The 25961-nt window shown below is 34.5% G+C and overlaps 2 protein-coding genes across 2 annotated transcripts in view; one reads left to right on the top strand and one right to left on the bottom strand.

Moving 5' to 3' along the window:
* Positions 1-2257: 2257 nt before the first annotated feature.
* On the bottom strand, positions 2258-23723 carry LOC144962519 (tyrosine-protein kinase Src-1-like). Its single transcript, XM_078895529.1, has 12 exons — positions 23633-23723; positions 18552-19042; positions 17408-17510; positions 15172-15267; positions 13972-14075; positions 13326-13475; positions 11062-11226; positions 10121-10197; positions 8992-9177; positions 6991-7141; positions 5965-6096; positions 2258-3990 (listed from the first exon to the last, which is right to left on the bottom strand). The coding sequence occupies exons 2-12, from the start codon at positions 18796-18798 to the stop codon at positions 3788-3790; spliced, it is 1614 nt and encodes a 537-aa protein (XP_078751655.1). The 5' UTR covers positions 18799-19042; positions 23633-23723; the 3' UTR covers positions 2258-3787.
* A 958-nt stretch (positions 23724-24681) lies between these two features.
* LOC144962518 (ribonuclease P protein subunit p20-like) overlaps positions 24682-25961 on the top strand; it is a 13113-nt gene continuing 11833 nt past the window's right edge. The window contains exon 1 of the mRNA XM_078895527.1: positions 24682-24756. The gene's annotated coding sequence lies outside the window, so the exon portion shown is untranslated. The remainder of the gene's footprint in view (positions 24757-25961) is intronic.

The following is a 25961-nucleotide window of genomic DNA, read 5'->3' as shown; positions in this document are numbered from 1 at the left end:
TAAATTCAAGAACTCAATCAAACAAAATTTCACGATTAAAATTAATCATGGGTGAAATCATGACACGTTGAAGGATCGAGAATGGGCGAAGTTTAATGCTTGTGTTTCACCACTCTATTAGAAACAAAAGGATTTGCAGTATGAGTTTGTGGCCTCATGATAAATCTCTACTGACTCAAGAAGAATCTTTAACCAATTTGTTTCCATTTTTGGAAATTTTAAGGGTTTTACTGCGCTTGCAACACATTTAGGTTATATCAGCTCCAGTAAAAAGGAAGAAAATGGGACAGTAAAGAGTTATAGAATTACAATTAAAGCACCCAAGAAAAAGTAAGACATAGGGGAACTGAGAACAAATAGGGATCAGATGTAGATTCCAAGAGCATACCACCAATGTACTTAGTTTGAGATCACCTAAAAGTCTCATCCAGACACAAGCACAGGTCCCAACTAAGAGGAATACACTCAAATGTTTACCAATTATATAATATAATATGTAAACTAAACATAATACAATGTATAACAGAGAGATGATTTACAAGGAAAAAAATATCATCTCCCAAAACTATAACTATACATTCGACTGTTTCCCTCCCAGCCAAGGAGTTCCGGCAAGGATCAGGACAAAACTAAGTAATCTCATTCCAAGACAATGACAGGAAACAATTGGGAAACGGGTATGGGGGGATAGAAGACAGAGCATGTACCTCCCTGCCCACAATGGGAGGTCAGGATCCCCACCCAGCATTTTTTGGAAACTATTGAGCAACGCATATATACACATCTGCAAGAAAACAGACAATCCTCGATGCCTTCTTACAGAAATGAGTGATGCCAAACACAAAGGAAAATGATGGAATTTACAACCATAAAAAGAAGAAAAAAAAAAACAAAAAAAAAAACACACACTAAAGAAGAAAGAAATTTTTTAAAAAATCAAAAAAAAAAAAGAAAAAAAGAAACAACATTTTTAATGAGGCTATGCATGGTCCCAAACCTGAGTAAAAGGGAAAATGTTGCAAGAGTGGACAGGAAACTCAACTTCGGTTAATCACAACATTTTTGCTGATCCCAAGGTGTTGTGATTATCCAGAATGGACTGTAGCTTTTTATTTTTCATAGCACAAAACCGAAATGTGTAATTTCCAATCATTTTAACCATACCTACCTACTTGAAAATTTAAAAATCAGTAGCTGGTAGAAATTTTAAGAGAATTTTTTTCCTCCTTAAAACTGCAGTAACATTTAAATAAAAAAATATTTTCTCTCACAATGCGATAAAATTGATGTAAACTCAAAATCCGTAATATTTCTTCCATTTCTGTTTACAATTGTCATCAAATTTCCATAACAATTACGCATGATCTGTAAAAGTAGGCAGGTAGGTTCTAGGTTTTAAGTCATTTTTACACATCTGCTTCGTTCTTGTTTTTAAGGGTTTTACGGTACTTGCAAAACATTAAGGTCATATCAGCACCAATAAAAAGGAAGAAAATGGGAAAGTAAAAAGTTTTAGAATTACAATTAAAGTCCCCAAGAAAAAAAAGAAGACAAACGGGAATTAGTTCAAAAAATAGGGAACAGATGTAGATTCCAAGAGAGCACTATCAGTGTACTTAGTTTGAGATCACCTAAATGTCTCAGCCTGACATAAGCACAGGTCCCCACTAAGAGGAAATCGCTCAAATGTTTTTTACAAATCATATAATATAATATGTAAAACAAAAATAATACAGTGCATAACAGAGGGATGATTTACAAGACAAAAAAATATCATCTCCCATAACTCTATACTTTTGACTGTTTCCCTCCCAGTCAGGTTATCTGGCCAGGGCCAGGACAAAACCAAGTAATCTCATTCCAAGACAAAGACAGAAAGCATGTTGAAAAGCAGATACAGGAGGATAGAAGACACAGTAAGTGCCTCTATGCCCACTATGGGAGGTCAGAAACCCCACCCAGGCATCTGCACTAAAAATTCACAAGGGTTGTTATTTGTAAAATCCGTTATGGCCCCTCCTAGGTAGACTATGGTTAGTTATAAACTGCGTTACAAATTTTAAAATAAAAATAAGTATATACTGTTTTTCAAAATGTGGTATATCATTATCAAAATCAAAACCAAAATATGCTAATAGTAATGTATATTTCATATAAAACGTCAAGATCTAAAAATCATCATTCAAGTAAAATTCCATGACATAACACTTGAGAAACGGTCCCCTTACTGAATATGGTTTTATATAATGTAGTTACGTTTTTATTTTTTATTTTAAGGGTTTTACGACGTTGTGACAAATTTAGGTCATATCAGCGCCAGTAAAAAGGAAGGATATGGGATATCTAGTAAATAAAGTTATAGATATACACTTGAAAGCAAACAAGAACAAGTAAGACAAAGGAGAATGGTAAAGTTGGGAACAGGTGTAGATTCCAAGAGCATACTATCATTGTGCATAGTTTGAATCACCTAAAAGTCTCATCCAGTCACAAGCACAGGACCTCATGAAGAAGAATACACTCAAATGTTTACAAATCATGTTAAAGATATTAAAAACAGTACATATCAGGAACACACTCAAATGCTAACATTACAGGCAGTGTGGTACAGTCTTTGCTTCGTCTCCGAAAGGTACAGAGTTTCAATACCCGCTGCACTGTGTGGCATTGAGCAAGTCACCTCGCCCTAGCTCAATTTGAGGCGCTGCACTGCAGCTGACGCCTGGGCCATTCCAGTCTTCCATTGAAATAGACCCTAGAGACAACTTTCCCCTATGGGATGAATAAAGGGAATTTTATTATATATTCAAAACAACAAATATAACAACGCATCATCTCCCAAATTTAACTATACATTTGACTGTTTCCCTCCCAGCCAACAAGGGAAAGGACAAAACAAGTATTCTCATTCCAAGACAAAGACGGAAAGCAACTCAGAAAACAGAAAAAGGGGGATAGAAGACACAGCAAGTGATCTCTTTGCCCGCCATGGGAAGTCAAAGACCATACTCAGCTATCGAGTTACTTTTCTTCATATCTACTTATATTAAATAATAGAAATACTTTGTCACAGCCTTGAAATTTTCAATAATTATAACTTAATATTTTTTTTTTTTACCTTATTGTGATCTATTCAGCTGCTCAATTAAAGCTTGGTTATCCTTATGATTAAATAACGTAAAAATGAAACAGTAATAACAATGAGCATTTTTATGAAACTGTCTTGGTCAGTTTTCGATTTGTGAATTGAAAATCTTTTCCTGTTATCAAAGATTTTCATAAAATGGCAAAGCAAGCTGTAGTAATGGAAACACTCGGATAAAAGCTGCAATTTGAAATTGAGCTGGGCTGAAAAATTTTTCACCATGCAGGCCATGTGATGCGTGAAATGTACAGTATTGTTATGCACAATTGATTTGCAGAATAGATTGGAAATTGCATTATAAGAATAGTCTCATAGTAATTACAAAAGCAAGCAAAACTCTGCTTCCACACTGACAGGGCAAAATTAAGGCAACACAAAATATAAATATATAAATTCTTTTACTTTTATAAAAATTGACTGCATCAGCCTTATAAAAATGCTCTTAAATAATTAAAATATAAACACATTGAACATTTACAATTCAGCCAAAACACCCAAAAGGCATACAGCAACCTGAGATAATATCTTCCAATCTCTCTCAGTATCATCACTTTCTCGGATTAAGTACAAGTTATTACTCATTACCCACAACATTCATAATATATAAATATATATACAAAATACAGATACATTAAGTATCATTCAGTCTGTTTCTCTGTAGCTCGGCTCCACCGATATAAAGTAGTCGTCAAAGTATGTAAAGAGATGTTCAAATGTTGGTCTTTGCTCCGGTATCTCGTGCCAGCATTCCAACATTTTGGAGTAAACGCCATCAGGGGTTTCTCTGGGTTTCTCCATTCTGTAACCTCTTTCCACTTGCTCCAAGACAGTTTTATTGTCCATACCTTTAAAAGAAATAGAGATATCATTTAGTATCATCACAGTTCCCTATTGCAGTTTTACAAGAAATAAAAATTAAGAATGAAAAAGATGTGCTACATAAACAAGGTTATAAGCAAGTTTTTAAAAATAGAGCATTTATATGGGTCAATTTCCACTTAACGTACTCCATGTAGGACAAGACATGATGATTGTTAAACAATATAAATTTTTTTTCAGACTGAGATAAGGCGGTTCACAGCCAGGTACTCATTTTACACCTGAGTATGGTGAGAGAATGTTAGTAGAGAACCTTTTCCAAGGACTCAACTATGCACTGCTCAGAGCAGGACTCAAACCAAGGACCTTCTAATCCGAAGGAGAGTGTTATACCACACAAATAATGGTTGTAGTTCTGGAAGTGGCAGTGATGTGGTTGTGGTATTGGTGATGATAATGATGATGATGATGATGGAGGAAGAGAAAGGGAGGATGAGGAGGGGGATTTTTTCACAAAATCTGAAATTATTACTATTATTATTATTATTTTTTGTTGTGATTTGGGCAATAAAAAACTACTGTAAATTTTGAAAATCAGGAATGAGGTCAATTATCAGGAATATCCCAATAAAATCAGGAATGAGGTCAAGTATCAAGAATATCCCAATAAAATGAGGAATGAGGTCAAATATCAGGAATATCCCAATAAAATGAGGAATGAGGTCAAGTATCAGGAATATCCCAATAAAATGAGGAATGAGGTCAAGTATCAGGAATATCCCAATAAAATCAGGATAATGAGGTCAAATATCAGGAATATCCCAATAAAATCAGGAATGAGGTCAAATATCAGGAATATCCCAATAAAATGAGGAATGAGGTCAAGTATCAGGAATATCCCAATAAAATGAGGAATGAGGTCAAGTATCAGGAATATCCCAATAAAATCAGGATAATGAGGTCAAGTATCAGGAATATCCCAATAAAATCAGGATAATGAGGTCAAGTATCAGGAATATCCCAATAAAATCAGGAGAGCCGGCAGGTCTGAAAACATCCACCAAACACATCAAGTTGCAGATCCAACATTTTCAAATTTTATCATCATTATCTAATAAAATAGTCTTGAAAAAATAGAAACTCAGGAATCAAAACGACAATGCAGTGGGAAATTATCACGAGACAGTATCACAGTATCTGAGACAAAGCGTGAATAAAATTCACAAACAGGACGGTAACCATTTTTAGGGTTTTTGTTCAGGGTATTTTACTGCTAAAGATCTGCCATAAGCTACAAGTGAAGAAGCTGAATAGGATTAGTTTTTTTGTGTGTTTTTTTTTGTTTTTTTTTTTTATGAATATATTCAAATGAGAGCAAAGTGACATCCTCTTTCCTAGCACTGAAACCCATCTCTAAGAAGTCTGTATTATATTGAACCTTGTACCTAAACATAAAATTCAGGACTACAGCAACCCTCTAAACAGCAAGAAATAAAATGGTCAGTAGCCATACAGCCAGATTGGCAGGAAAACGTAGGAAAAGTATCCCCCATTGTCACAGCTCCTCTATAATTCATAAAATTCTGAAAAGGTGTGACTGACAGGGAGCTGCCAACCCACCGGGATAAAGTGCAAATTTTTTTTTTCAAATCAGCATTTTGATTTTAAAAATTGATAATTTTCTCTAAAATAAAAAGCACAAAAACCCATTCTTCTAGTCTGGTTACTTAGAATTGCAAGTCTCTTACCTAAAATCTAATACAAATATGCCATAAACAACACTCTACAACTATCAATCAGTGACTTTTACAAAACCATGAAGATACAAAATATTAAGGTCAAAGCCAATTTTAGAAATACTGTCAAGACTTATTTAATTTTAGTTTCTAAAAAACAAAAAGGAAAAGAAAAAATACTGGGAAAAAGCAAGAAGAATTGGCAACTCTTATGATAGAGCGCTAGGCAAGAGCAGGAAGAAAAATTCAAGAAATGCTTCATACCTGGATAAGGCAGTCTACCCCTAGTCATGAGCTCGTACAACAAAATTCCGAATGACCAAACATCAGATTTTACAGAGAATTTCTGCCGAAGTGCTGCTTCAGGGGCTGTCCATTTGATAGGAAATCTGGCACCTGAAAGAAAAAAATAGGGACGAATGAGAGATCTAGTGTTGGGCTTATATTACATGTCTTATGAGAAAAAAAAAATGTGAACCATTGTGTCAAAATGGAATTACTCACTCAAACCTTTTTGGGTCTACTGGCATCAGAGACAATGCAGAGGATCTCCACCTGGTCCCGTCAGCTGTTTATTCAAAGGGGCCATCTCGAAGGACATTTTTCTTTGCTTTAGGGCTTTTTCCATTGTATGTCTCAATGTCTCCTTGGGGTGGCCTTGCTTCCTCTTTCATTAGGGTGTCCAATGCAGAGCCTACCATATAGATGTTCTGCAGGTCTGTGGCAGACGTGCCCGAACCACCGCCAGCTTCTCATTTTAATGAGCCCTCAGAGACTCCATCTCTGCTCTGGTACTCATTTGAAATTTGTATTTGGCTAGAAGATCTTGAAGATTTGTCATAACAATTGTTTTGGAATACCTCAAATAATACAGTATAATGTCAGACGAATTTGCTATAAAGTTAATTGAGTTTAAAGTAAAACTGATCAGTCAGACAAAATTCAATTAACTTGAAATTAAAGAAACAAAACCTTCTCTTCAAAATAAACATTTTAATGTTAACATTGAATTTTAAACACTAAGTCCAACCTTAAATAATACTCTTCTGAGATGCTAACTCAAAAACAAATTTTTTTAAAAAAAGCTGTCAAAAGATAACTGATAACTGACACAGATTATTAGATTCTGCAAAAAAAAAAAAAAGAGCATATAAAAAAAAATACTTATTTGTTGTCAATGAAGATACAAAAATGAAAAACAAAAAATTGATGCCCTCAATGTGACTTGACAAGAAAAGTACATAATGATGATTGGAAGTGTATATGTTGACACTAGGGTAACACAAGTACCTTTTGGATTGTATTCTTCACTGTCCAACACCCTAGCCAGGCCAAAGTCAGCTACCTTCACAATGTTGTTATCTGATACTAAAATATTCCTGGCGGCCAAGTCTCGGTGGATGAAATTCTTGGCTTCTAGGTATGCCATGCCGTCTGCCACCTGGAATGTTTTTAAGATTAGGAAATTTCATATTCATTTGAAAGAGAAAAGTCTGGAATTTGATTGGAAAGATTTGATGAATGGGTCTCTCAGGGAAACAAAACAGAATTTGTAAAAATTTAATCTGCACAAACAGAGAGTGAGATGAATTAAGATTAATTGATGACATGTATCGAAGAAGCAAAGTTCCTCCATAGGAGTTCTCAAACGCAACCCATCATGTGGCCCAAAATTACTTAAATAGAATCATGTAAAACTTTGGTAAAATCAACAATGGATTATTATGGTTATTCATTTGAGATCAATATAATCCCCCCCCCCCCCCAAAAAAAAAAAAAAAAAAAAAAAAGTACACAAGAATACAATGAGACGCATTACAAATGGCTACTCATTCATTATTGGTAAAACATATCCACATATATATATATCCACTAAGGATAAATATGTCACCATTAAATAACAACACTGTACATGGAATTAAATGGCTAGTAGATAAATACAAAATGAAGTGCGGCTAGTGGTATGACACTCGCTTTCGGATCGGAAGGTCCTGGGTTCGAGCCTCGCTCGGCACACAGTTGAGTCCTTGGAAAAGACTCTTTACTCACATTCTCTCACCGTACTCAGGTGTAAAATGAGTATCTGGCCGTTAACAGCGTTGTCTTTGTCCGAAAAATTGTAATATCGCCTAATAGGCGGCATGTCCCGTCCTACATGTTAAATGTTGCTGTTGACCAGGGACCCTTGTAAAGCGCTTTGAGCACATTTAGTGGATATTGCGCCATATAAAAGCTCAATTAAAAAATAAAAAAAGGTGTAGAAAAAATAAAAACTAGGCAGTCACATAGTGGCCAACTTTTCAAAGAGCTATAACGGGACACCATACCACAAACCACTGTCATGGCCCAGAAAAACGGTGTGTGTTTGGAATATTATACAACATAATCTAGATTTAGAGCTTTTTCTGTTTTCATTTGCTGTTCCAAAAAGCATAATCCTGGACATTCAAGGGTCACTTCAATACTTATAATCAGTCCAATTTTTTTTCTCAGATTGTCAAATTGGGACAGTGCTGATTTTATAAGAACAGTTAGCCGCTATACAGTTAGAGTACCAGCCCTTAATGTTTCTCCTCAAATTGACAATCTTTACCAATTTTCATTAGTAAAAGAGCCTTTTGATTGCAGGCATTCAAAAATATGCTAAAGACATATAAATTTAGAATATGTATCTTGGCTTGATTTTTGATGTAAATCTATAACATTCACATGTCTTTATATTGATAGTGTTTTAAATATTGGTATATGTCTTAATCAATAGCTATTGTAATTACCTAATGGCATTTTTGTGTGTTTTTTATTCTTGGTTTTGTATACATTGATAGTAAAGTTCTTTCAATCTATTATTGGAAGGAAAAAACTTGGTAAATAGAATAGTACAACCCCTCCCCCCCCCCTCATCATCAATTGTAAGAACTACTGGACATGCTTTGAAATTAATGAGTGATCCACGAAGACAGATATAGATAGATGTGACAGTGATATTCCATTTATAAGCATATGTATTGAATGTCATTCAAAATATAAAATAATTCTCATCTTAAAAACCATTGCTGCTATAAATAAGTACTAGGTTATATAAGTAGTATAAATAATATTTTAATTTTAAAATTAATTAAAGTTTTTATTGACTCTATGAATCCTTGATTTGGCTATGAATTATTAATATTATTTTTTATTTTTTTTGTAAAGTGCCCAGAGCTTGTGTTTTACACGAGAATGAGCGCTATATAAATGTGTATCATTATTATTATCATTATTATAAATTAATAATTTAAAAAAACCCGCTACCTGTGATGCCATATCAATGAGATGATTCAATTGCAACATGTGCCTGTTTTTGTCATTGCGTAAATATTCTAACAAACTTCCTTTGGACATCAGTTCAGTCACTATGAATATTGGTTCCTCCCTGGTACAAACAGCGTACAGCCGTACCAACTTGTCATGTCTGAGCATTTTCATGATTTGAGCTTCCTGTAAGAAAGAAATTAAGTCTTTCAAGCCACATATGCACCTCTTCATCTTTTGAAATAACCAATGGGTGTAGAAAAAAGAATGAACCAAAAAAAGTTTTAAACCATGAAAAAAAATAAATCAATAAATAAATTTCACTACAATCTATTTCTCAAAACAATTTATTTAAAAAATACAATGATAACAAGATTATTTTATTTCCAATTATCATTTTCAGAGTGAAGCTTTGAATGTTAAGCCAACATATATCAGTCAGTTGCCAAAGAAGAAACTTTTTTTTTTCAATCTTTGAACATACAAAAAAAATCCCCAATTAAATACATAAAGAATATGAAGATAACCAGACACATTTTATAGGCAATACGAATTGATATACCAAGCCAATGTCAGGCATGGAAATTAGAGACAACTTTTAGTTTATCATCAGGTATAACTAAGATATCTGTAATATATTTGAGTAACTATTTGATACAAACCAGGACATCTGTAAAATTTTTGAGAAACTATTTGAAACAATTAGGATAAATGTACAATTTTTGTGAAACAATTTGAAGCAACTATGATTTTTTAACAATTTTTGTGAAACTATTTGAAGCAATTAGGATATCATCACAATTTTTGTGAGACTATTTGAAGTAACTAGGAGATATGTACAATTTTTGTGAAACTATTCGAAGCAACTAGGATAGCTTAACAATTTTTGTGAAACTAGTTGAAGCAACGAGTCTATCTGTACAATTTTTGTGAACTTTATGTAGCGACTATGATATTTTAACAATTTTTGTGAAACTATTTGCAGCAACTAGGAGATCTGTACAATTTATGAGAAACGATTTGAAACGACTACTCCATTGTAACACACTTTCACAATAGTCAGCAGCAAAATTGAACCTTCACACTTTAAGAGGCAATTATTTTCTTTTATCAACGGTTGTTTGTTTACCTGCAGAAAATGGGCAACACTCATGGATCCTTCCTTGAGAGTTTTGATTGCCACATCTGTAGTCCCCTTCCATTTTCCTGATGGATTAAGAATTAATTGTGTTACAGGTCTAGTTTAAGATCAGTCCTTTATTTAAAAAAAAAAAAAAACAGTGAAAGCAATGAGAAAATTTGATCGGCTTTGAAAATGGAGGTGACAAATTAGGGAGCAGGCACTGGTGTACGATAAAGATCTGAAAAAAGTGTGCATGAAACAGTGTCAGACAAAACAAGGAAGGATATTTTTTTTTTACATATGCTTTTCCAAGGACCTCTTTCTTTCTTGCTTTGTCTTGCACTGGTTCAAGCACACTTTTTCAGATCTTTGGATATTTAATGACATTCGACTCTTCCTTTGGCCAGTAAGTACCAAAAAAAAATTCAACAGCAAAGCTTAAATCCAAGACAGGTTAGAGAAAGAAAAAAAAATGTTGACCTTTTATATGAAACAATATCTACTAAAAAAAAAGCTTTACTAAAGTTCACAAGCCAACAGCAATGTTTAACATGCAGGATAAGACATGATACTACAATTATTTTTTTCTACTGAGAAAAAACGGCCACCAGCCAGGTACTGATTATAAACTTGATTATGGAGAGATAAATTTAACTTTGTGCCTCCCACAGCATGACTCTAACCAAGGACCTACAGGGCCGAAGGCCAGTGTCATACTAAAAGACCACAAAATCTATGAATATAAAAAAGAGGATTTCAACAATAAATAATAAAAGAGGGCTACAAAAAGACACATTATTACTAAAGATCATTTCTTCCATCATTAATTTCAGTAGAGCCAAATACTATATAGGACAAATCATTTCATGAGTCGACAAAAAAAAAAAGAAGCCAATTCTAAGGTTCTTAGTGAAAAAAAAACAAAAAAAAAAAAAAACAGGGCCCACCTTTGTGCACTTTACCAAACTGCCCCGATCCCAGTAACGTTTCAAACGTCAAGGAACTTCTTGGTATCTCCCATACGTCTTTAGTTTCCACAGACAAATCCTGCATCACAGGCTTGGGTTTGGGGCATGGGACAGTCAGTCTTCGACATAAGCCATCCTCTTTTGCTGTAGTAAATAAAGGTTATCGTATATTGAGAGTTTTGAGATAGTCGCTCATGTATGTCATTTAACTCACTCAACCCTAACACCAACTATTTCCGTAGTACACCTGGGGTTAATTTTACCCCATGCCTATTTATTTCCTTTTCTGAGACAAATTATAGGCGTAGTATCAAAGCTAATGTTCTTAATCTTTACATGTAAATGATAGTTGAATAAAACTATTCATGCACATTCTCTTTTTTTAACTCTCTCGTGTTCAGATTCTTTTTGGGGGAGTAGATAATGAGTTCCCTATATGTCAATCATGTAAACATCCTTTGATGATATAAGCCTACTCTTTGATATCTGTAGTCGCCTTTTCGATTTCTACGGTCACTCATGGCTAAACTCCGCCCAGAAACGATTTCATAAGTCCGTCCATCACCAAATTTCAAACTTTTGTTCTCGTGAGTTCATAAGTTTTTTGACCGAAGAACGATTGCCTACTGAGCATCTTGACCCTTCAACGATTGGTCGTTCTGGCAGCTCACATGTCAACAGCCGTCAACAATGAATTTAATCATCGTCGATGCAGTAGAAGACGGCCATGGAATAGTTGCGTCATATCGCCACGTTGTTGAATAAATTATCCAGGCATGGTCGATAGGTAAAAAAACCAAATTATGTTCTAGTTACATTTAAAACAAACAAAGTATATCACTGATCTCCTCTCTTTGAGATATAAAGAATGATATAAAAATCAAGAAAATCGGCCGATAAATAAAAAAGTTGCTAAAAAAAGCTAAAATAAACAAAAGCAATTTTAAAAATCAAATTTATTCGTAAATCAGTTGGTTTTCAACCGATTTTTATGAAACAAAGACCAATGTACTTCTTTTTTCAAGCTGATTTCAGCAATGTGACTTTCAAATTCCTCAGAATTATAATTTTTACTTTTAGATTTTAGCTTTTAGGCCTACTCCATAAGGTGTTATATTCCTTGCATAACAATAGCGTAATACATCGACGGGGAGAAGCGTCTTTGTTTCGGCCAGCTGGATAGATCGCCTGTGATTGGTCGAAGACTTTGAGATGCTTGATTCACAATTTTACACGAACGGACCCCGGCGGTCTATCAAAGAGGTGTAACAAATTTATTTACCGACTATTTTTCTTGGTGCTAAAATTACAAAGTAATAATTTTGCATCAGAAAAAATAACTCTGAAGTTCCTATCTCTTTATTACAATAAAATTGATACTTCAAATGACAAAATTGACCCACAAATAAGGGAGTTATAAATTATTCATAATATTTTTAAAAGTTTACAATAATGGTCTTCAAGGTCATTTTTCATCACCAGAGTCGTAATTTTTTACTGATTTTTACCAAACAAAGTGCAATGTCAATGGTTTTCACCCGCAAATAAAATAGGATTTAAATCGCAATTTCTGAAACGTATTTTCTTTTCGGTCGGCAAATTTATAAAAATCAAAGCTGAAAACACCCTGCGGCAGTGACAGGGCCTGTCATTTCCTTCACAACGATTGGATTTTACTTACTGAGGCCAGTCTTCACTACCCCGCCCATGAATATTATGCCGTTGTCGGTTTTTGTCGGGTTGAATCTTAAAGAGTTAATACATTTTTTCCTACTTTGAAAAGTAGCAAAGATCTCTAGGATTGAGTGAGTTAAACCAGTATTAGAAATAATCGTAAATAAACCATGCAGTTGATAAGGTATTCTTTTACCACACTGTCTGCATAAGATTCAACAGTAGTTATACTGACCATGTGGCTGAAGGATTTATCTTAGTTACTGAATTATTAAACAGACAAAAGCAATTACTTTCTACCCTTCTGATAGGATACTAGTTTATCTAAACATTCTTACTGCCAAATCCGCAGACACAGACCAGGAAAGATATTGGTCCCTGTGCTTGTGGTTTGTCTTTATGCCCATAACTCGATACTTTTCTACGTATTGCCAATAGGCACATAATATGGCCTCTTATGTTTAGGTTCAATGAATACACAATAAGTATAAATACATATCAAAATAAAAACAGCTTATAATTTACGATTGAAATCAGTTCCAAGATAAACAGCAGAGCAGAAGACTTACTTTGATAATGTCTGATGAGATCTGGGTGATTGGCAAATGTACTTTTGGCTGTGATATAACAACCTCCATTATCTAATTTACGGATTTTATAGTGCTTGACACAGTCGCCCCTGTTTGGATCGTTATCATGGACACACAAAACATAAGAACCTGCGAGAAGAAAGTTAAAATTGCAAAAGAATCATGAAAACAATGACAATTATATACCAAAGAGAAAAAAGTCATTATGACATTTAGAAAAAAAAAAAAAAGATATAAAGCAAAAGAAAATTAAATCAAGAACAAATTAAAAATTGTAATAGGAATAATAATGTTGATGATGATAACAATAGCAATATAATAATAATAATAATAATAACAATAATAATAATAATAATAATAATAATAATAAATAATAATAATAATAATAAATAATAATAATGATGATGATGATGATAATAATAAGAATAATAATAATAATGATAATAATAATAATAATAATAATAATAATAATAATAATAATAATAATAATAATAATAATAATAATAATAATAATAATAACAATAATAATAATAAAAACAATAATAATAGTAATTATCATTATAGTAAATGTCGCATAACCATGACATGATCAATAAATCAAATGTAAATAAAATGTCTTGGTCACCTGGTTCTGTTTCACTCTCTCTTACAAGAAAAGCACCAAGTGAGGACTGAGGGAGTTTCAACATTCTTTCTGCATCTTTTCTCGTAATCTTGCCAAAAAACCAACTGTAAAAATGAAACAGTAGAAGAAATTCTTTTTACTCAAAGCTTCACTTTCAGTTAAGAAAGCAAACAAAAAAAACAACAAAAAAAAACAAAAACATCAAAACAATCAAAAGAAAATTTTACATCGATAGATATTGCTAGAAACGCAGAACACAAATAAAAATCATCAACTGGAGACACATTCTCATACCCGATAAAAAAAATTTGTTTTAAAAACCACAACACTGATTGTTTATCAGTGATGATAATGGCAATTTGTCAAGGAGAAAAAAGTGATACTAAGCTGCTAGAATTTGTGGATTGTAAAAAGTAATAAACAAAAATGAATATAACAAGATCGACGGCAGATAAGTATAAGGCACATGCTTTATATTTTCCTGCAGTCGATCTGTGGTTTTATAAATTTATTTATGTTTTCACTGTCTTTTGTTATTGGCTGAAGAAGGGTTTTGAGCCCGAAATGTACTGTGTTTGTTATTTTGAAGCTGTTATATTCATTTTTTGTTTATTGCTCTTTTTAAGGAGAAAAGGATATCAGTCCACTGGTCTAATTCAAACCAAATCAAAAATAGCATAAAATAACATGGTTATGAAACATTATGTAACAAATTACTACTTCTAGAGTACAATCATTCTATCCTTAAAGATATAACTGACTTTTTGTAAATAATTAATGAAGATTATCATCATATATATAGCACAGCATCCACACAATGTGCACAAAGCGCTTTACAATTGGACCGGTCCAAAGCCAAGAGCAACGCTTATACCTGAATGTGAATAAGGAGTCTTTTCCATAGAGTCAACTTTGCACTGCCCAGATTTGGACCTATACTTACCTCAAGATCAAAAAGTCCAACAAAACACACATTATATATTTTAAAACCAAGCCCATTCATTTTCCACATTAAGTAAAGTAAAACAGAGGACAATATAAAATATTGTGTTAATTATCAGCTGCAGGTCTATTTTTATACCCAATGTAAAAGACAGATATTTATATATGCAAATCCCAGGAAAACCCTGAAGAGGTTTAAGGAGTCTATGAAATTATAATTATAAATTGGTTGATGGACATAAAAATAAAAATTCTCACTCCTGTGATTCCATGGTGTCACAACGTGCTACAAAATTATGTGGTACGTAACCTTCTGTTCCATTGGTCATACAAACCAACCACCAATCTGGATGCCTAAGAGTGAAAATAACAATAATACAACAGTTAAAATTCATCAAGCATAGAAGATTAAACCTCACTTAACAAATATGTCTCTCTTTCAACTGAAGAAAGTCACTGAGAATAGTTTACACCAAATCAAAAATATAAAAAAGGGGGGAAAATTATCTAAAATAATTAAAATTTAAAAAAATAATAAAAAATAAAAAATTAATACAACCATTCTTCATCAATGTTACCCCTCTTGTTCCTATATCTAAAACCTCCCTTACAGATAGGAAAAGACGTGATATGATTAACTTCAATTATCACTTATTTGAAATCTATAATGAGGAGTGAAATCACCATGAATGAGTTACAGAGACTTACAAACATTGGATCAAATATGTACTTGGAAAAAAAAGGAGTTTAAAATGTAAAATGCAGTGCATACAATGACCAATGTGAATAATGCATTGATGTTTTTTGGCTTTCATTTTAATCAAGCCCTGTAGTATGACTAGCAGTAATAGTGGACTAGTAGTGGTGGTGGTAGTAGTAGTAAGAGTAGCAGCAGTAGTAGTAGTAGCAGCAGTAGTAGTAGTAGTAGTAGTAGTAGTAGTAGTAGTAGTAGTAGTAGTAGTAGTAGTAGTAGTAGTAGTAGTAGTAATAGTAGTAGTAGTAGTAGTAGAAGTAGTAGTACAGTCGACTCCGTTTAATTGCACACCCTCTGGATTTGGGGTTAGAGTGTCGATTAAGTGGAGTAGCTAAAAATAGCATCTAATTACCAGTTTTCATGTGTCGTTCATGCAGGACCTTCCCCTCAGAGTTTCTACGGGCTTGGGACCGTCTTGTTCAAGACATGAGACATGGCCTCACTTAAAGGTGGCTGTTTTTGGGTCTTTTTTTTTTTCCTTTCTTTTCTTGTTTGTGTTTTATCGACAACATAATATGAAATTATTGTTTGTAGTAATAGCAATCGTGAATGGTTGAATGATTTCTATTCTGTGCAAGGTGTTTATAAACCCTTGTCTCCAATCTCACCAATGTTGGTAGATCCTCTGTCAAGCATTCTTCACGGATTAAGCGGCATAATTTGTCCACCATTCAAGTCTTTCAGTGTTTGCCAGGGGTATTTTCATCCGCTGGCAGTTAAAACATCACACCCACATACATGTACATATGCTATTTCGTTAAAACACACACGAGCGCGCACATGTACACACGCCTTTTAGAGTTACTAATATTTATATATTTTTCTCCAGCCAGGATGGAATCAAGGTGTAGCGATTAAACAGAAAAGGTGTGCGATTATTGTAAAAAAATTTTTTTTTTTTGGGAATGTGTAGCATATAAGTGGAGTGTGCGATTAAAAGGAGTCGACTGTACTAGTAGTAGTAGTAGTAATGATGATGATGATGATAATATTGATAATAATAATTACAATGATAAATCATTTGAAGAGCGTGCAAATTCCATGTATTCATTCAATAAAATTTCTTTACATATGTAGGAAAATAATAATAATGCCAAAAAGCACAGCAACAAAAACTTAATTCCAAAAAAGGTTTAACTAGATAAGATTCTAAAGTTCAGTCTTTAAACCGAACTTGAAGAGTGCAAGGTAAAAGAAAAACTGTTTGTTTGCAACAGAACCTTCCAGATATTTTGAAGGAGCATTTGAGAAAGTCAGCTCCATACACGCCTACTTGAAAATTTCAAAATCAGTAACCAACACAAAATTCGGAAACATTTCAGTAACACTAAACATAGGTGACATCACACATCGCCTTCTAACAACACAACTTGGGCTGAGAGATCATCAAAGTTTTATTGGGTATGAATCGAATCTTTTTGCTGTTGTTGATGGCCACCATTATGAGCTATTGATTGACTTAGTTATCCTGGGCGTGGAACTGGGCGGTAGCCTTAATAAATTAAAGGAATTTTTTTATCAAAAAAAAATTTAACCGGTCTATTACTGGTCATAGTGACAAATTACTGTGAAAACAAAATCTGTAATATTACTTCCTTTTCGTAAGTCTGTAAATGTCACCAAATTTCCATAACAAATATGGACAAACCGTAAAAGTAGACAGGTATGTAACCTCTGACAAACTGTACTTCAATTTAAAAGATTAATAATAAATAGCACAATCAATCAATGTAATCTTACGAGTCATCTAAAAGTTCCATTTTATCTCCTTTCTTGAATGATGCCTCAGAGTCTGTGCGTGCTTGATAATCATACAAGGCCATTAGAATGGGTTTTGATGAGCCTGAGAAGAAAACACATATGAATTTAGTGGATTTAGCAAAAGAAATATCTAAGTAATACGATCGCTGTGGTATTGAAAGTAAAAAGTAAACAAATAAATAAGTACAATAAGTATTGAACGTAAGCTTAAATTTATTAGATGAAGACAGATACTGTGGATGTTTTGGGTTTCCCCCTTTATCAACAAAACATGATGCATGAAACACGAAGTAAGGATGAATGAGATATATGTGAAATAAAAGCTTTAAAAAAATTGACACAGAATGTTTTGGACTTAAAATCCTTCTACAGCTGACAACAAATTACTGTAGTAAAATTTATGATATCTTGATGACAGAGGTTGAGCAAGAGAGGTTGCCCCTCATTCACAACTTTATTCTGTGTACTTGCCAAAGGCAGAGAGATATCAATCTGCACAGAATAAAAATTGCTTTCTTCGAAAATGTTGACCTGCACCACTACTTACCACTGCCCAATTTTGCATTTGTACAGGTCGTCTTTTCGCCAATATACAACATGTGAATGGTGCATGAATTTGTGTTGGGGAGTGGTGGGGGTGGGGGTTAAAAAATGGAACTGTCTACCCATTGTAGTTGCCACATTTTCCTCATTTTAAATTGAGTCAGAATTCCAATTCACTTGTATCATTAACACAGGGTTTGATGAGAACTTACAATGACAATTCATTTTTTAAAAATGAAAGAGAAAAATAATCTGTAACAAATCAAAAACAAAGAGAAAGATGTTTCTCACAAGGCTCTATTCTAAGGTCTTTATTATTTAACGTGTTTATAAATTATATATGATATTTTATGAAAAAAGGAAAATTATACAACAATGCTGATGACGACAACTACTGCACCCACATTATGACGTTTTTATTCTAAAATTAGAAAAAATAAACCAATGTCATACTAAAGTGGGTTGAGGTCAATCATCTGCAAGAACATCCAGACAAATTGTTAATGCTAACATAAACCAATAATAAGTAAATATATAAGTATATATAAGTAAATATTGAATTGAATCAATACCAACTCACTTATTTTCGGCTGTGTCTGTATGACATGGGCATTAAGATGTTGATTCCCTCCCATTGGACTTGATGTAGTCGTTCCATTATTTGATCGATTATTTGAAAACGGTGAACTCGGCTCGTACCTGTGTTTCTTCTTCACATCATTTGATGCACTCACATTACTCTGCGAGTCAACACCACTTTCAATCTTGCCAGGGGAGACAAAATCAGGACCTCCCATAGGTCCTCTCGGGGCACAACAGTTGCCCATTGTGAGTAAAATACAACACCCAACCACTCAATCAAACATAAATCTAAATACAAATTAGCTAGAGATCTTTGCACGTTATATAATAATCTAAAATCATTATTCATAAAATGTGAATTAGTTCAATAAACGGATCTGTCATTTCTATATTATGTGTGGCAGTGTCTCCAACATCCAAGAATGAATTAAATTTGTTGATCAACATGCACAGTTTCTGTGTCGAACTCCATCATTCTTATTTCACCACCTGAAAAAAAGAGATTAAGTTTTTAAAATAACATAAAGGTCAAACTTAATAGATTTCTTTTTTTTCTTAAACTACTATATACCAAATCCTAAATTAGGAAAACTTGAGAAATTGAGGAGTATATCCCAGAAGTAATTTAGAGATGTGACACTTTGGACTGATAGTTCCCAGGTTCTGAACGGTTCAAAGCCAAGTCCTAGTCCTTGAAAAGCTCTTTACTCCATAGTGCTCAGGTGTAAAATGACTGCCATTAACATTGTTGTCTCTGTCAAAAATAAAAATTGTAATATTGCCTACATGTTGTGTTAAATTAAGTGTCTCCAACAGATGGTGGTACCGTATCCCAATTGAAACAATGAAGTGAGTGGAGCAGGCACTTATGTTGGTAACAACAAGATATGAAGTGTTGTTACCAACATAAGTGCCTGCTCCACTCACTTTTCTGAATTAAAAACTCACCCCATATACCGGAGCATACTCAATGTCTCAATCGTTTCTATGTTATATGTTTGTGTTGAGAATATTGGCTATTAAGCTTAACTGCTGGTCAAAAATAACTTCGCGATGGTTGTGTGCGAGCGAACCAGCGGTCTCCAGAAGTGGGTGAGAGAGGGCTCTAGAAATGACTTGGGTTTGATACGAATATTTTTGTGTTTGTGGATAGCTCACACGGTAGAGCCACGCTCTCATCTGCCAGGCGGAGTTGTCGTACCAATAAGGTCGCAGGTTCAAACCCCACCACCGCCGCGAAAAATTTTTATTCTCTATTGTCTTCTGGCACTTTTCTACTCACTTCATATCTTGTTGTTACCAACATAAGTGCCTGCTCCACTCACTTTTCTGAATTAAAAACTCACCCCATATACCGGAGCATACTCAATGTCTCAATCGTTTCTATGTTATATGTTTGTGTTGAGAATATTGGCTATTAAGCTTAACTGCTGGTCAAAAATAACTTCGCGATGGTTGTGTGCGAGCGAACCAGCGGTCTCCAGAAGTGGGTGAGAGAGGGCTCTAGAAATGACTTGGGTTTGATACGAATATTTTTGTGTTCGTGGATAGCTCACACGGTAGAGCCACGCTCTCACCTGCCAGGCGGAGTTGTCGTACCAATAAGGTCGCAGGTTCAAACCCCACCACCGCCGCGAAAAATTTTTTATTCTCTATTGTCTTCTGGCACTTTTCTACTCACTTCATATCTTGTTGAAACAATGAACCTTTGTCAATAGGAAAGACTTGACCCACCACAGCTAATGAACAAAAATATTTGTAAATTTTTGAGAAAATTCCAATTTTCAAGAAAATAAACTGAAAGTACCAAAATAATGCTGACAGGCTGTAAATAAAAGCCCTTTCCTGTAACTGGGCATTTGATTTTGTACCGATTTGTTGCAATAGAAGGATATCAGGTATTACTTTGTCAACGTACACATTATTATATCATTATTATTTGTTAGTATCATCATCATTATTATCATTAACTTTGTGGTGTTTTGGTTTGGAGTAGTTCTCAACCGGGCTGTTATTATTGTGAACTGTTTTCATGTGGTGAAGCCCAGCAAGTTTGCTCACTCTCTTGTGAGTTATTTCTTCTTGTATGTATTTGTGGCATCATATCTATATATAAAAACATCTGCTTGCTTTCATTCTTTCTGTTCCAGTTTCTTTTTATACTATTCTAGATTCAACGTGTTGTGTTAACTTCGTTAACCAGGATGATCAGCATTATCAGCAGTGGTCAAGCAATGTTAAATATGGTCAGTGGCAGGTTGGTTGACAATGATTGTGGAAAATTCTGGTCCCAAGGTTGTGTATTTGGGTAAGGCACTTAAGGGGCAATTTTGGGTAATATTCAGAAAATCCTTTAAAAAACTGATTTTGAGATTTTGGTGGAAAACGATTTTTTATTCTGTTAGAAATAATATTATTGAAATCCAACTTCTCAAAATATAATATAAAGGTATGAAGAACACGGTTAAAAAGGGAACTAATAGTACGAAAAGATTGATAAACAGAAAGCCATTTTACTATTTATTTTCTCAAAATTTTTCTAGGGTATGGGATACTGTGTCAAACATTTCTCAGAATCAATTCCATGAAATTGTCTGAAAATTTCCACAGTTATTATAGAGATAATGTATTATGTCACCAAAGAGAGATTTTTGATAGGGTATATATGTATTTTGACTTACAATCCAAACTATAAATTTTTAACATCAATTTTGCCATAAAATTTCGATTCGCAACTTTGTAATGTTCTTATAAAAATCCATTAAGCTAAAGCTGTAAAATCTCGCTATGGTGACACAAAATGCTTCAATATTGACAAGAAGAAAGAATATGGAGGTTATTCCTACATTGTTTTTGAGGAACACTTGTCACAAAATTGTTATATTTTTTAATGCCAGATCCCCCAAATCAGGTCGCAAAACGGGTATCAACATAGATAATGTATTTTTTTTCACCAAAAATGTTTTTTTTAACCTACAATAACGATATAGAATGATTAAAACAGCCCGATATAGGTAATTAAATTTTTTGTTAGAAAGGACCCAAACCGCCCCTCAACTTGCATTATCCCACTTGACTCAGTAAGGAATGAGTACCTGGATATAGGCAGTGATGTCCGATATTGTAAGAGGGTTATTATTAGTACAAAATGGATACTAACAGATGACTTCTACTGCATAAAAATTGATATACAGTAGAATTACTTTAAACCGAAATTTTGGGGACCTTCTAAACCATTTAGGTTTAAAGCAAGTTCCCGTTTTGCGATGTTTTTCAAGGGTAGTAATTATTTAAGGAATTTGCTCATTTAATCGTATCATGGGTTTCCCCTTAAATGGAGTTGTTGAATAAATGCCATCTTCGTAACCATTAAAAAAAAAAAAGGTTAATTTTTTAATTTTTTTTTTGGTGTATTTTAAAAATATTTTTGGGGGTTTTCATTTTCCATTTAAAATTGTTAAAAGAGTTGAGTTCGGGATACCGTGCTTATTTTACATATCTCCGTCTTGATCAACTTTTTTTTCATTGACTCACATAGTATTTTGATTTTCAACTCAAACATGTAAGCACAGGGCTTTCTTTTAGACATCTTTTAGTAAAATGTAAAGCTAAAATAAAATCGAAAGTTCTTGTGCGATAATTGATAATGAATGAAGCGCAGCTACTCAGAGGTGAAATGAAATGGAAATGAAAAGGAGTGTCAATGCTAAGCTGTCTACTACACCCCCCCCCCCTCTTTTGTTGAAAAGCCATTAGGTTCAAAGGCCCAATAACATAGAACCTCCCCCTCCCCTTTAGCCCATCACACACACACATTTAAACTAAGTGGAAATGAAATGGCATGTCAATAGTAAGTTGGCTAACCCCCCCCCCCTCCCCCCCGCCCATATTGTCATGTTGAAAATTTGTCAGTTCCAAAGCATCAATACATGAGCGAGAACATCTCGCTTACGTGATTCTACACCCCAACTCTCTCTCTTTCCTAATTTTTCTCCTGCCAGGCACCCGTTGTCTTCCTTTTCCAGTCTGCGCAATTGTGGTGTTGGCCAAGCCCAAGTGAAGCGATTGAAGTGTTTGCCTACCCCCCCCCCCCTCCCCCCATTCCACCCTTCACCCTCATCTTATACTTACGCTCTTTGTTTAATATCGCCGGGCATTATTACGTGTGGCCACCTTCCCGAATTTTTGAAGAAGAAATGAGAAAGAGAAAAAGGGAAGGTGCTCTCAAGTTGTTTCGGTTTAAAGAAAGTCCTGCTTAGAAGTATTTCGGTTCATCGTAAGAATTAGTTCAAAGATAATGAAGAAACTAGTACAATTTATTAAATTCTTTGCGGTTTAAGGTATTATTCGGTTTAAAGTAATTTTACTGTCATCCCATATATATGACCTTTTGGTGGAATTTAGAAATAAACATTGTGAAGCACATTGAGCCTGGTAATCATACTATTACTATTACAACAAGTACAATTCAATAGTATAGTATTAATATTAATGAAGTTGATTGGAAATATGAAATAACTATTTGACATGACAGACTACTGACAGCTCTTCACTTGACAAAATTTCAATTCTACATCCAAATATACAAAACATGTTTTAAAATAAAATCGAACACTCAAAAATCAATTGTCATTGATCGGGAAGTTTATTCATCCTTCTCAGATTCTTATTTATTCTTGAGTCTTAGTCTTAGTCTTAGTCTTTGTTGTCTTGACTGACTCTTACTCTTATTTTGATCTGTCAACCCAAGTGGGGCAACTTGACAAGCCGGTTGTTGTCTAAAATATGAAACTGTAGTTCGAAAACAAAAATAGGATAAAGAGTCCAGATTTTGGAAATGTAGTGTTAATTGAGACAAAAGGGTGTGTATAGTATTGACTGCTGGTTGGCAGGATTGCATTTGAAAACGTCAATGGTGAGTGAGTGCAGTTGAAAATCCAGAGGAATTTAATTGAATTTGACAATTTGATCGGCCATGGTAAGCCGGTGATTATTTACTTTCAATTCTAATGAAGGCATCTGTCAATAATCACTCTTCATTGTACATAATATTCAAAGACAGAAATGTAATATTCATACCTCATCATTTTGGCAAAAAATAAGGAAGCAAAATTATTTCAGCTCAATCCATTTCTTTACTTTACCCCGGAAGTTAACTGCTCAATCTTCTAGGGTCTAAACTTTCCGTACCTCAACATATTCGGTTACTTATTGAGATTCTAATATAAATACATTTGATGTCGAGAGTCATTTATTGGTGAAACAATCTAAACAACCAGCGAGTCTATTATAATAGAGGCTCTCTTGCACTAGCCAACTGAAATTTGCAGCGATCACGTGAAAGAGACATGAAACTGCTTAGTGAGGTAAGGTAAATAATTCTGCTGAATAATTGTCGATTAATAAACCGAAATGGATCTATAATGTCGAACATTTCCGTTCCAGGCTACTTCTGAGACTTCTGTCTTGTCCTACTTTCGTTTTTAATTTTTTATTAGTGCTGGGATTACCCGCCCAAATAATTACCCGGGTAATACCCGGGTAGTGGCCTGATTACCCGGGTACCCGCGGGTACCCGTGGCAGGAGTGACTTTTGTCCCCAAAATTTTTTGTGTGTGTGTGTGTGTGGGGGGGGGGGGGGGGGGGGGGGGGGGGGGGGGGTTATTTTTTAATTTTTTTATTAATTTTTTATTTATTACAACAAATGAAGCGAAACTGAAGTAAGAAACAATTATAATTAACTACAATGAAAAAATAATAAATAATAAATAAAATAAAAGTACCTGAGATTCCTTTAAAAGATAAGAACTAATATAATATAGTCTTAACCTATTGATTCCAAAATTGAATCAAATGTGTGTTAACAAATAAAACAAAAAAATCATTGTAATTGAAAAATAAAGTAGGAAAATCTTTTGAAAAAATGTCATGTAAATTTAAATATGTAAATAAAATTGTATTATTTCCAATTTTTGTTCAAAAATATTAAAACCGCCAAAAATGATCACTCTCAGTTCGGTTTCCATTTGTTGAAGCGGGTACCCGTTACCCGCCCCTTTTACCCGAGTACCCGGTTTAACTTTATTACCCGCGGTACTCGCGGGTACCCGGGTACCCGCCCAACCCTGTTTTTTATTCGTTTTCATTCCTGCCTGAGGCAGGGTCGCAATCTCCGAGTAAGCACCCCGTTGGAGATGTTATCAAGTGCTGGGTCGAGTTTGAAACGATCAAATCGAGCGGGTTTTCGATCGAGTCCTCTAAAATCGAGTCGGTTTCGGGCGGGTTTCGAGTCAGTGACGTCATCGAGCAGTGATTCGTTTGAAAAAAAAAAAAACACGAGTAACTCGTTTGCCACAGGAAACTTCACATACCCCTCCCTCTCTTATGTCTGTGGCTGGCTTGACTGCAGCTGGTTATGATGGGGGCTGCCAGATGGCCAAGTTCAAAATTGGTTACTAAGAAACGCTTTTCTATTATTATTCATTTTTTAAAAAATCTTTTATTTAAAAAAAATGAAAAGATAAGTTTATCCAACTGTAGTCGATTGTTTTGTTAATCAAAACAAATGAGTTTTTCAAGGGAGTCAGAATGCTTGTGTGTGTTTGGCTATTTGGGGTCTATTTGACTACTTGGGCAAGAAGAAATCTGGCTGTCTGGCAGCCTTGATAATGATCGTTCGTCGCATCACACACACATACACACACACACACACACACACACACACACACACACACACGCCATCAAACAGTTGTTGATAGTGAAGGGTTGAGACCCCCCCCCCCCTCCCACCACCATCATCCCGCTGTCACCTTAACATTTCATATTTATGTCGCGCCAAAAGTTGTCGGCCGCCCCCACCTCCCATAATTTGTCACTGGTCGTCATCGCCTCTTGTGTGTGCGGGAAAGGTCGTGCCTTTCATTTCATTATTTGAAAAATAAATGAACAAGGATGGTGTGTTTTTATTAGGTAGGTAGATAATAATAATATTTAGCAGGTTCCACACCCAGACACCCACGGATTGCCCGGACACGATGATAACGATGCCGACGACAATGGATGATGATGATGATGATTATCGTGTTTCTGTTTTAAAAAATGAAATACTTTAGCAGGTTCCACCCCCACCCCCCACACGGATAGACCGGACCCGAAGATGATGATTGTGGTTTTGCTGGCTGTTACGGCTGTGATGAGGATGATGATAATGATGATGATGATGACGATGGCGCAGATGGTGATTATTTGTTCGGTCGCTCAGTGGTACGGTGTCTCTTGTCACAAAATCAAGCCTTGTCAATGGCCGGATGAGTGACAGTGATTGTTAAAAATTGTGATCCAGACGTTAAGTCCGTGTGTCAGGCACTTGACTCAGGTGTGAATGTATTCTTATCTTATAAGCAATGAC

This window comes from Berghia stephanieae, chromosome 1 (assembly GCF_034508935.2).
Source record: "Berghia stephanieae isolate SIO BIC M18660-M18661 chromosome 1, UCSD_Bste_1.3, whole genome shotgun sequence".
NCBI lineage: Eukaryota > Metazoa > Mollusca > Gastropoda > Nudibranchia > Aeolidiidae > Berghia > Berghia stephanieae.
This window is presented reverse-complemented; position numbering and strand designations above follow the sequence as displayed.